Here is a 12,021-nt window from a genome sequence, read left to right on the forward strand (position 1 = left end):
GCTCCAAAGCGGAGCGGCCCCGGTGCCCGGGGCAGGGCAGTCTCGGGCCGGGCGGAGGGGCCGCACGGCGCGGAGGGGCCGCGGAGCATGCTGGGAAGCGTAGTCTCCCCAGCGCGGCGAGCCGGGCGGCCACCTTGTGCGCGGCGGCAGACCCGGCGGCGCCCGTCCCGCGCCGCTGCCCGCCGGCTGGAGGAGGCGGCAGCCTTCCCGACGGGAGCGCGCGCTGGTTCCCGTCTCTGTCGGGACGGGCCGTGGCAACGAGACGGCAGCGGAGACCCTCCCGCCATGGCGGCGCCCACCCGCCCAGCTCCGCCCCCACCTCCCTCCCGTCATGCACTGCGCGCTTCCGCCTGCTCCGGTGAAGCGCTGCGCGGTGATTGGCCGCTGGGCCGCCCCGCCCGGAAGCGGTCGCAGTGGCAGCGAGAGCTGAACGGCAGCGGCCGGCTCGGCCAGCACTGCCCTCTGGTGGCTGCTCCCCTCGCCTCCGGTTGCCGTCCCGCCCGGGTGGCCTCTCGCCGGTGCTCTGGCGGCAGGGCCCTGGGGAGCCCGAGAGGCCCCCGGCCCGCAGCAGAGCTGGGCGCTGTCGTCGTGAGCGCAGCGCTCTGAGCCGCCTCTTCCCGGCGCTGCCTCCCAGGCGCAGGCTGCAGGAGGAGGCGGCCGCTGCAGCGTCCTCTGGGGTCCCGGTCGCTGCCCTGCGGAGGAGGCTGTGGCGGGGCCGTTACCGCTGCTTTTGCAGAGCAGCTGCCCGCTCTCGCTCCCAGGCGTTAGCGAGGAGCCCCTGAAAGAGGCCAGCGCCTTGTGCCGTCAGCCTGCGGCGTCCGGGCTTACTTGCCCGGTGATTTTATTGCTGGGTGTGCAGCACCGGAGCTGCAGCAACGGTGCTTTCAGTTTCTGTGGGTCTGCTCGGAGTGGAGGAGTGTGGGCACTGGCTACGCTTTCTCCTATGAGGAAATTCTCCCGTACTATGAATTACGTGAAACAATTGGAACAGGTAGGCATAATCTACGAATGCGTGTGTGCAATCTAACTGCTTCAGCGTTTCTCAGAGCCTCTCTAGAATAACCGTTACTGCAAAATCTGTAGGTCATGTTGCATGTGTTTTGGGGGACAGAATTCTGAAAATGCAGTGGGAAGTTGGGCGGCCATCGCTTCTTCCTCTAGTGAAGACTCTGCACAGTGTACGTGCTATGTAGTCCAGCATAACCGTGCTATTAAAGGCGTGAAAGCATGTCATCACTCTGAGCTGTAAGCATCTTTTTTTTTTTTTTTTTAAATTCTAGGTGGGTTTGCAAAGGTAAAACTTGTACAATGCTTCTGTGATGAACAAGTTGCGATAAAGGTCATGGACAAGCTTGCTCTAGGAGTAAGCTGGGAGATACTTAAAGGTTGGTAGAATCTTTTGTTGTTCCTGTGGCAGCAATGCACAGATGTGGCAGGTCAAAGTGCTGCTTGCTTGTCCTCTTGGCTATTGATGAATGCTGTAGACTTGAAAGAATTTCAACAGAATACCACAAATCTTGTGCCCTTTTATAGAGAGGGTGACGCTTGCTGGCTGTGAAATTGAGAAAGCTAAAGATTATGACAGGAATTCAAAGATAACGCTGATGAGAATACTAGCTATTTTATGTCTGCCCCTCTGGTTTCACTGATTGATGTGCCAGAATTGTAGGGGAGTAATGGCGGAGCTGTTGCTGGATTGAATTTGAGCAGTTGAGCTGTATGCTCTCAGCTGCATGCTGTGAAGCTGTGTGTTGCGCTATAGTCTGTTTACTGTGAAGTACAGGCTGTCTAGAGTTGGCCGTTTCATAGCTTGCTGTTGTGGTCTTTTACGATGACTTGCCTCATGTTAAACTAGAAGTTGATGCCATGAAAAGCTTAAGTCACCAGCCTGTTTGCCGGTTGTATCATGTGATAGAGACATCCAAGGGAATATTTGTGATCTCAGAGGTAAGAAATGGTGTTTCTACCATGGTGAAGGTTCCTGGGTTTAGCTGTAGTGGTAGATGATAACAATTAAATGAAACCATTCTTAAAATTTATCTCAATGATGAGTATGTTCAAGATACTTTAGTTTAGAAATGAAGCTGGTAATATGTTCTATGCTTTCTCTTCTTCTAAAACCCACTCCTCACTGTTTTACAGTGAGTGGGATAACTCTAACTCCTACCTTGGGCTTCAGTTGTTTTAAAATAGCACAAGCAGGACCCCAGAACTCCTGTGTGTTTGTCACCTCCTTGGCAATTTGTATTGCCTGTGATGTTAGCATGATGCATCTGTTGCAACGTGTCAGGCAAGAGTCTGACTTCTCAGCTTGTTTGGTGTGCTGCAGTGCTGACCCAGGGCATGCTTGGGCACTACTGCAATAAAGCAGAGGGAGTGGAATAGTATCCTCTAGTTGCTGTCCAGAGCTGCTGTCGTTTAGATTTCATTGCTGTATTCTAAATACAGTCTTTTTTTCCCCTGTCTTCATGCAGTACTGTCCTGGCAGAGAGCTGTTTGATTACATAGTCTCTGAGGACCATCTTTCAGAAGAGGAAGCTTGTGTGTTTTTTTGGCAGATTGTTTCAGCCAGCAGTTGCTTATGTTCACAGTCAGGGATATGCCCACAGAGATCCCAAACCGGTAAGTGTGACTAGGAGTCAGAGTTGCATAAATAATAATGAACAGCTACTCTTATTTCTTTAGAAGCCAGAGTAAGTCATACCTTCTCCATTCACTTGTGCTTAGAGCTCTTTATCTAACAAAGGTCTTCTGGAAGAGCGTTATTTCTATGTTCTATTGTATTCCTCAGCTGAGCTGGATGTGGCTATAATGGAGGAAGGAGCTTCCTCTGAAAGAGAAACAGAACAACATGCTCCAGCTGGGAGTGGAGCAGAGACATGGATCTGACTTTAAATGTTGCTTAGGTGTTTTTGCTATCCCCTTTATTCCAGCTTGTACCTGGAGAGAGTCTTTATGGTGCCACCTTGTTGTGCAAACCATTCTGTTTTCATCCCCAAAGGAAGAAGTGACACTGAAGGCTTAAACAAGCGATGGCTAGACAGAGGGTGTAGGGGGGAGATACATGCTACAGGACCCAGGCTGGGGCTTTGCTGTCATTGCAGAATTTAAGTGTAGGTTTAGGGAGTGAAAGACTTGAGTGCACTTCTGCTTGAAGGGGTTAGGAATTAGCATTTTTAGAGATGCTGACATCTCTGAGAAAAGCAAATTCTTAGTGCACAAGCGTTTTCCTAGGCAGCTCATGAAACCTTTGTCTCCAAAGGACTCCCTGCATGAAGCGTTGTATGTACCTTGTGGAAGGAGTTGGCTTGTAGCTGGAGAGCTGGCAGATTCCTAGGATCATGTAAGAACTTGGGTGGGAAGTGACTTCTAGAGGCTTCTGCTTGAACCTCCTGCTAAAGCTTCCTGGGGCTTTATCCAGTCACATCTTTGAACTATCCCAAGGATGAGGCAGTGCAACCTGTTCTGCTCTTCACTGTCCTTATAAGGAGAAGGACTTTTCCTGATTTCCCAGCTGAGTGTTGCTTGAATGTCTGTTGTCTGTGATTATCCCACTGTGCGCTGCTGTGAAGAGATTAATTCAGTCTTCCTCCCCTCCTTGTAGATATTAAAAGGCTGCCACGAGGTCTCCACTGAAGCTTTCTCATCTAACGGCTGAACATCTTTCCCTCAGCCTCTTCTCATTGAGCAAGTGCTCCAGCATCCTGAGCAGATGGGTAGCCATCCACTGAGCTTACTTCAGTTTCTTTCCTGTACTAGGGGACAGAAACTAGCTGTGCTGAGCACAGAACTAGAATAACTTTCCCTAGTCTCCCAGCTGTGCTCTTTCTCATACAGGCCTTGATACTGCTGGCCACCTCTTCTGCCAGAGCAAACTGCTGCCTCTTTTTCAGCTTGCTGTCTATCAACCCTCTGCCCCTCCCAGGCCCCTCTCAGCAGACAGGAACTAGTATTCCCCATCTGGAATATGGGGTGTACTCATTCGCAACCAAGCAAACTCCCGAGGAGAGCTTTAGGTAGATTCCAGCTGCTAATGACAAGAAGAAGTAAGGGGAAAGAAAGCATAGTTTCTTGGACACTTAGGTTATAGAAGCATTCATTACCACTTTCTGTTTTACCAGGAAAATCTGCTGGTTGGTGAGGAACATAATTTGAAGCTGGTAGACTTTGGACTTCATGTAAAACCAAAGGTAAGAGTATTGGTTGCTTTCCAGAGCAGAGCTAAGTCAGCTGCTGCACACACATACGAAGTGCATGTTTGACTTGAGTGCAATGCAGAGACTTGCCCACAGACCCTAAATTCAGGGTGTTTGCATCCAAGCTGTCATCTGGTTGCTAATTACTTTGTAAGGCCTTAAATGCATGAGAGAGCAGTTAACTGCATGTAATGACCAGACTGTTGGATCGTTTACTTCTCTTACACTTCATCTTTTACCAAAATCTAAGGCAGAGATAATCCTATATGTGTATCACCTGCTGCCACATATAAAGGCTTGTAATACAAAGCTTATGCTGGTGCACATTTCTTCAAAAAAGACTTGTATGTATGTGTATATTGTGGATAGAATCAAATAGTTTATTCCTGTTCCATTTATAAATCCTCTGGTTCTGTATGCTTGTACTGAGTTCTTTCCTGTTTTTAAAATTAGTTCCTGGGAGCCCTTTCTATTTTTCAGCTTAACATGCTAGGTGGGTGCTGTTAATAAACAAGCTAATGGGAAAGAGGTCTTACTGATCCAAAGACAGCTACTTGTCCTCAGATCACTTTATTTGACTCGTGTTAGAAAGAACATCTTGCAGGCAATCAAGACTATTAGTCATCTTGATGGTATAATGTCATCTTACTCTGATCTCAGAACAAAGCCTGGGAAAAGTACTAACGTGGTTTTAATAAGGAAGCATTTCTAGTGGTTCTTCACAAAGTTATTGCATTAAATATTTGCATAAATAACCAGCTAGCCGCCTGCCAGCAGTTCTTGGATCACTTCTTTCCATCTCTCTGTGGTCGCAAAGGCAAGTATTCTTATTGGAGGAGGTGCTGTGGGAAAGACTGCTAGGATAATGGATGAATGAGCAACTTGGGATCTGAACATTTAGAGGATACTCATGACCTCACACAATTTTTGCCTAGCGAAGCCCTGTATTACACCAAAGCAAAATATAAGGTGAATGTATAAGCACGGCAGAGCAAGATGAATCCTCTGAGGCCTTTAATATGCCAAAGGAGCCTTAAGCTGTGTTAAAGCTAATGCTTCTGTGTGATCAATTTTCTGTGTTATTCTAGGGTGGCCTTGAATATCTCCTGAACACGTGCTGTGGAAGCCCAGTTTATGCAGCACCAGAGCTGATTCGAGGCAAAGCATTTGTTAGCTCAGAGGTAAGTAGCACAGTTGTGGCTTAGGGGTTTTCCCCCCACCCCATGTATTTAAAGGGGGTGAGGTTCAGATGGGCTGACTTGATTTCACTCTTGAATACTGCTGGGTAACATTGCTTCAGGTAGTTCTCAGAAGCTGTGTGACTAGCCTCAACAGTCACAGCCTGGAACAACACGTCATGCTCTTGGCCACAAACCATGCAGCTGGGTAGTTTGTCTCTGGCTAATCCTTTGCTGTCTCGATGTGTTGCTCCATGTTTTACTGCCCTACAAAACAGTAACTTCAACTCCTTCCTTCTACTGCACATTCTTTCAAGCAGTGATTTGTTCTGTTAATCATCCAGCTCTTGTTGCAAGTCTTTGTGTGGTCTCAGTATCTTGTATGCTTTACCAGTCCTGTCTTCAGCTTGAAATTCATGTATGAAAACTTGCATTGCTGGGTCCAGGGCTTCAGCTCTCCCCTCCATGTGGCTGCAATGGTCTCAACTGAGTGACACAAATGGCCCTTCGGGGCATCCCTGTTCAGGGTGCGGGTGGTGAGGGTCACGCACACTGGAGTTTAGTGTGCCAAAGGAATATGGACTGTCCTTGAGTAAACCAAAAGTTTTTGATTCACATGATGCTCCTGCCCTTGTTTTCAGACCCAGCTGCCAAACGACAAGTACATAAAAATGCCAGGTTGTCTCCTTTGACCTTTTTTTACCCCATCTTCTTTTCTGCTTTTTTAGAATCATCTCTAGGAGATTGATCAGATTGACCTCCATACGTCTCCCTTGCAGATTGCACAGATCACTTCCTGTGTTGCAGTTTGTGGCTGTTGCCCCTTGTTCTGTCACTAGGCACCACTGAAAAGAGCCGGGCTCCATCCTCTTGACATTTGCCCTTAAGGTATTTGTAGACATTGATAAGAGCCTCTCTCAGTCTTCTCTCCCAGCTAATTATTCCCAGTTTTTACACCTCCGTTCCCTATATTTTGTCTCTGAAAGTGGGCTCAAAGGGCTTCTCCACAGCAAGGCACATGCCCCGACACTCCTGTGCTGGATTTTTGTAGTTACTTGGCTCAGGGTAAATACTTGTCTCACTCTAGTGGGTAACTCTTTTTAAGGAGTCACTGCCCGTAGCTCTAGCCTAGGCAGATACTGCTGCTAAACAGACATCACTGAGAAACCTTGCTGTGCTTAGGTGAGTGGTGGTCCCACTGAAAGCCCAGAGTTTTGTTACTGGTTTCTCAGGTGTCACTGATCTCTATAGGTGCTCTGGCTGCTCTAGTTTTTAGTGATTGCAGACAGTCAGGGCAAGCACATCACAGAACCGTTTCTCAGCAAAGGGTGGAAAAATGCAAATTTCCTGGCATATTTTTCTGGCTTTCATTATATATTTCACATCTAGTTATTTTTTGCTTCATTATCTTTATATGGTTTTATCTATTGTCATTGTTCTAAGGTGAAATCAGGATGTTTTATTTTGCTTTGTAGAGCTGATGGGTGAAGGTAGATTGTGTTCTGGCTCAGGCTCACCAGCAGCAAGGCCCCTCCTGCCCACTCTCAGATTTATTTGTATGATGAGTTTCTGGGTGCAGGACATCTTTGTCCAACTGTTTTTCTTCGCAAGGACTGTTGGTGACACTGGGAAAGCCCAGCCTGTGTGGCTTTCCTGCTGTGGAGTGGGCACAAAACAGCAAGCAAGGGGATGCTCTTGTTAATATTGTTTATCCGCATCTTGCTACTCAGAGAGACTTGTATCTCTGTTAGTGCTGTGTGGTACCAGGCAGAAAGCATTTTTGGCCAGCTTTTTTAACACAGGTTAAGAAAAAAAGTATGGTTGAAGAACAAAATGGGTGATGCCTGCCATACAGCCAGTCTGTATTGGGTAAGGAGGAGTCCCCAGCTGCAAGTATCTATGCAGTCCTTGAGCAGCAAGAACTGAAGGACCTGTGCTGCAGGTACGCTGCTGAGGCTTCAGCACCAGAACTAGAGCCTGTCTCCATGAGGATATGCTCGTGATTCCCCTGTGGTATGCAGATACCTGGCATGGCTTCCCCCATCTGCCTTGGGGAGGTATCTGGCAGAAGGGGCTTTGGGGTCCCTGTAGACTTTTTTCATGCACCAGCTAGTTGTCCAAAAGAATTTCTTCCTGGGCAGACCCCGGGAATGGATTTTGCAGAGCTCGCTGCAGCAGAACGAATCCTACTGTGCACCCATAGATCAACAGAGAGGTGGCTTTGGGAAATCTGTGGCAATAAGGAGTCCTGCCATCGGGTTGGTGGTACCTGTGTGTAAAGTACATGGGCTGTGTCTCTGGGTGGGTTGCTCATTCTTCAACTGCTCTGCACCCCACTCCGTCCCAGGAGTCCTGAAAAGTGCTTGTGCCTTTTATTATAACTGTGTAAGGCAAGAATCAGGAAGAAGCCATGGATTTAGAGGAAAAATGAGAGGCTGGCACATCCCTTCAGGGGTTGCAGGTGAAAATACCAGCTGTCAACTCAAACCCCAAACCAAAATGGCCTGTAGGTGCCTTTTGGAGCAGGCTTTTATGAGGGTTGAGTGTGCAGAGACCTCAGTGACTTTCATCTTCTTACCAATTTCTCTGAGCAATATTCATCTCTCCAAAACATGCCAGAATTAACCTTTTTCAGGAGGTACAATCAGAAAACACTTTTTGCTTGAAAATACTGGTTGCTCGCAAGGGAATAAACCCATTGATTCAACCCTGCTTTTACATTATCTTTAGCACGTGCCACATACTCCATCTGGCTAAGCGGACCACAGTGTTCTAAGGATAAAAATTACATGTAATATGAGATAAAGTATCAGGCAAAATACTGGTGGGATGAATTCTTAATGATAGTTCTAAAGGCCTGTGGCAGGGCTTGGCAGAAAAGAAACACTGCTCATGCTGGCTTGTCACCAGGGGGACAGATGCATGATGAAAGACACTCACAGGGGTAGGAAAAAAAGGAGTCTTTATTAGGAAATTTCATCTGCCCTTTCTAGCAAAAAAATCTGCCAAATGCTATCAAGTAATTTACAGGATCTAAGCTGACCTCAGTGGTCTTAATTATTTATCAACTTTACATGGAAATGGTTTCCCTTTGTTTTGTAGTAAACACCCTCAGTAACCCTCAAACCCCAGCAGCTGCTGGTGTACGGAAACCAGAGCGTGATGCTGACCTAAACCACCAAGCGCCCTGAGCATCACAGGCTGCAGCTGGGAGACTGAGATTCATCTCACTGGTGATCCTTCTCTGGCATCCTGGCTTGTTCTGGGACAGCTCTAAGGGCCAGTCACAAATGTGGTAAGAAAGTAAAATTTTCTGAAAGGAAAAGACAGTTCAGATTCAGGCTGTGATTCCAGCCTAACATTTGGCCAAATGAGGTAGGCTGCTCTGTTTGTGTTATCCAACCACTAAATGTAGTTGGAGTTTAAGTTGCCTATCAAAATGGCTTGTAAATACACACGCTTTATGCTTATCAGAGCTTTCAGTGGCCAAATCTGATAAAAGGAAATCTTGTCCGGAGTTAGAAAACCCCTTGAGTAATCCTGAATAATAAGTGATAGTGACATATGGAATTATTGCTTCATTTTTAGCAGAAGTAACTCTGTAGGTTATCTCCTTGCAGAGGTATTAAAATCAGTCAAGCACAGTCTGGGTGGTGTTTTAAAACAAACTGTAGGCACAAGCACTCTGTGCGTTTTGTGTGTATGTTAGGGAGGGAGCAGCCAAGGCCACCTGTATCTTGGAAAGTTCTAATAAAAGTAACTAGTATCTAAATTACTGTGTTGTGGCTGCAGCCCTCTGAGGTCCCCTGGGCAGATATATGGGGCTGGAGCAGAGTAGGTGTTCCCTCTACTTTTTCTCAGCTGCGTACTCAAGCCTGAAGAGTGGGCTGTATCCTAAGCCCAGGGAGGGAGGGAGCATGGGAGAAAGGCTGCAGTGAGCACTGGCCAACTTCCTCTGACCTGGGAGGAGTTAGGTCAGCACACCCCCATGTCTCACTTGTTTATCAAGAGTATTTTTTCTCTGAGCTGGCTGCCTATTTCCTGACCTGGATGTACCACATGCATCCCAGCAGAGCCTTGCTCACAGCTCAGCTGTGGGGCATTGCTGCTGCAGAAATAGAACGGATGCACTCCAGCAGCTTAAATACAACATCAAGTAGCTGCCAATGCTGTGCCCAGCAGGTTTGTGGCAACCATTGCTGTAAGGAACATTTGCTGCATCTGCTGAGCATTTATGGAGGTAACTGTGCACTAGGAAATCTTTTTCTTCCCCCTGAGCTGGACCAGTATGATAGCAGTGGGGAAGGGTACTGCAGACCTAGCTAGCACCATGCTTTACTGGTGGAACTGCTACACGGACCCTTCTCTTCTGGGGCTCCAGCAGTGTTTGGAGTAGCTGGTCTGTTGGGATTGTTCGGTATTATTTCGTCATCTAGGCAAGCGCTACAGGCCAGGAATCAGGGGCTTTTCTGCAGCAAAGGCTCCTTTCCAGTCGTGTCCTTCTGAGCGGCAGCAAAAGACAAGTAAGGGTTTGTGCCACAGGACAGTGCAGAAGTGCAGCCCTTCTTTGCAAACGTTTGCTGCTGTGGTGAAGAATGTTTAAATGAGTGTGGAAAGAACACCTTGGCAGTGCTGCAAGGGGAGCTGAAGAGTGAGGAGAGACAGGGGGAGAGAGGTTCTTTTTCTTTCTTTTTAGAAGCATTTTCCATGAAGGCTGGGGTTTTTTCCAGACAAGTTTTCTGGGCACTTCCACAACAGGACTGCATTCAGCCTTCACTGTTCCCTGAGGAGGCAGAAGACAAGGTCGTTTTCATCAGCTCTGCAGATTTTGTGATCCTTTTGCTCTCTGTGAAATAGTAGCCTGAATATAATGACAGGGGAAAAAATAAATATCATAACCCTTCTCCCCTTTCCAAGCTAAGCCCTTGCCAAAGCAGTAAAAAACTTTATAAACAATAGCCATCCATGACATAAGCCAGTCCATGAGTAGCCTGCCAAAATTCACCTCAAGAAAATAGGTCCAAAAATAGATACTATCCTGTAAAAAGCCCCACAGCCTTAAAGATAGTCTTCCCATTGTGCTAATTGCTTTCACATCTTGCTCTGAAATAAGAGTGCACACAACCATGGAGGGGCCACTAATAACTCGCTTCAGCTATGCACAAAAGCATGTGCATAGCATCAATTATGCAAGCCGTCTATTTCTACTCGGCAGATCTCAGATACTCAATTTCAAGTTTGTGTTTGAATTGCACAGAAATAATGAGGCTGGTTGTAGTGTTAACAAACAGCATGTGGTTAAATGCTTTCCCAGGTAGGGCATTTCAAGGCAAATATAAACTGTTTTCATTTCTCTTCTGCCCCCTCCATCAGTTGTTGGACCGCAGTGCTGTCAGCTCTGAAGAGTTTTTGCCTGGCCTTCTCCTTGAAAAGAAGTCAGCCCCTGTGGTGGTTGGCAGGTTGCAGCTTTGGTAAATCAAGGGCCTATCTCACCAGCAAGCTGGGATATACAAAGGAGAAGTAGCTGGGAATGGTTTCATAAGGCCTTTCCTGTATGCCAAGGAGGTGACCCCAAAATGTGACCTTGTGTGCACTTGGTTGGAAGAACAAAACTCCCGTGAGGCTCCTGGCAGGTCCAGGGAACCAGAGATGTGGTGTGGTGCTCTTCATCCTCTGCTCTGGGCATGCATTCATCTTTGTTCATGCTGATGTCTAGACCTTTTATATGACTATGAATCAGTGGGTGTGCATAGGACTGTCTCCTACTTGCTTGTACGCCTCTTTGTGTGTAGAGTTGGTTGAACTTTATGGTGTGAGCAACCCCTCTGCTTGTTGGATGCGATTTAAAGTATGACTGTCCCACAGCCTTGGACTTTGTGGTGAGGCCAACACAGAAAGCAAAATCCAGGACCCCACCCACAAGCCCATGGTGTATTGAAGTGGCTACAGGGAGACTTTCTCCAGAGTCACTGGGTTTTATTTCCTATAGTTCCTTGGGCACTGCTTAGAACATCACCAGCAAATTATTAAGTTTTCTGAGATCGCGATTGCTGTGATTACATCAGTTATCTGTGTCTTAACCTTGTGGATGGGCAGAGCAGCCTGCTCTGAGCATCTGTGATTTTGAGGTTGTGACTCATTATGAGAGCTCAAGGAGGGATTTATTCATGCCATGTTTATTGTTTGGAAAGCTCAACCAAACGCTACTATTGTTAGCTTGAATAATTCATCTACTAGTCTACTTTTTGATCTCTTTATTGGTTTCTCTCTTCATTAAGACCTTCAAGTTTGGAGGTGAGGATTATCTTCATCTAGAGCCAATTTTCCATGCCTGGTATCTTTGGAAACCAAAACTTCAGGGGCAGATTTTCAGTAGGTCTGGCCTTGCTGAAGGACTGAGGGTGTTTTTGAGAGAGTCAGCATTCATCTGCCCTTGATGGTCGGTTAGATGTCAAAGTCTGGGTATCGCTCTGTGCATCTTTTATGGGACATGGAAGAAATGCACTTTCCTTTGCACAATTTGCCTAATGCTAAAACCAGCACTTAAGATAGTTCAGATAATGGCCTCTGGAGAGACCTGTTTCTTCCTACTGACTATAAAGAAAAATTACTTAGATTGCAATGTCTAAACTTTGGTGAGGTAGCTC

General features: G+C 46.9%; 1 protein-coding gene across 1 annotated transcript; it reads left to right on the forward strand.

Moving 5' to 3' along the window:
• Window positions 1-416: 416 nt before the first annotated feature.
• Window positions 417-8,659, forward strand: LOC119141061 (maternal embryonic leucine zipper kinase-like). Its single transcript, XM_037372793.1, has 6 exons — window positions 417-991; window positions 1,281-1,386; window positions 1,832-1,947; window positions 4,122-4,190; window positions 5,285-5,377; window positions 8,477-8,659. The coding sequence occupies exons 3-6, from the start codon at window positions 1,867-1,869 to the stop codon at window positions 8,477-8,479; spliced, it is 246 nt and encodes an 81-aa protein (XP_037228690.1). The 5' UTR covers window positions 417-991; window positions 1,281-1,386; window positions 1,832-1,866; the 3' UTR covers window positions 8,480-8,659.
• The last annotated feature ends 3,362 nt before the right edge of the window (window positions 8,660-12,021 follow it).

This window comes from Falco rusticolus, chromosome Z, assembly GCF_015220075.1.
Source record: "Falco rusticolus isolate bFalRus1 chromosome Z, bFalRus1.pri, whole genome shotgun sequence".
Classification (NCBI taxonomy): domain Eukaryota; kingdom Metazoa; phylum Chordata; class Aves; order Falconiformes; family Falconidae; genus Falco; species Falco rusticolus.

Coding starts and splice junctions, on each gene's coding strand:
- LOC119141061 (XM_037372793.1), top strand. CDS start 1,867: ATGAAAAGCTTAAGTCACCAGCCTGTTTGCCGGTTGTATCATGTGATA. Junction 1,948..4,121: donor GAATATTTGTGATCTCAGAG/GTAAGAAATGGT, acceptor CTGTTTTACCAG/GAAAATCTGCTGGTTGGTGA. Junction 4,191..5,284: donor GACTTCATGTAAAACCAAAG/GTAAGAGTATTG, acceptor GTGTTATTCTAG/GGTGGCCTTGAATATCTCCT.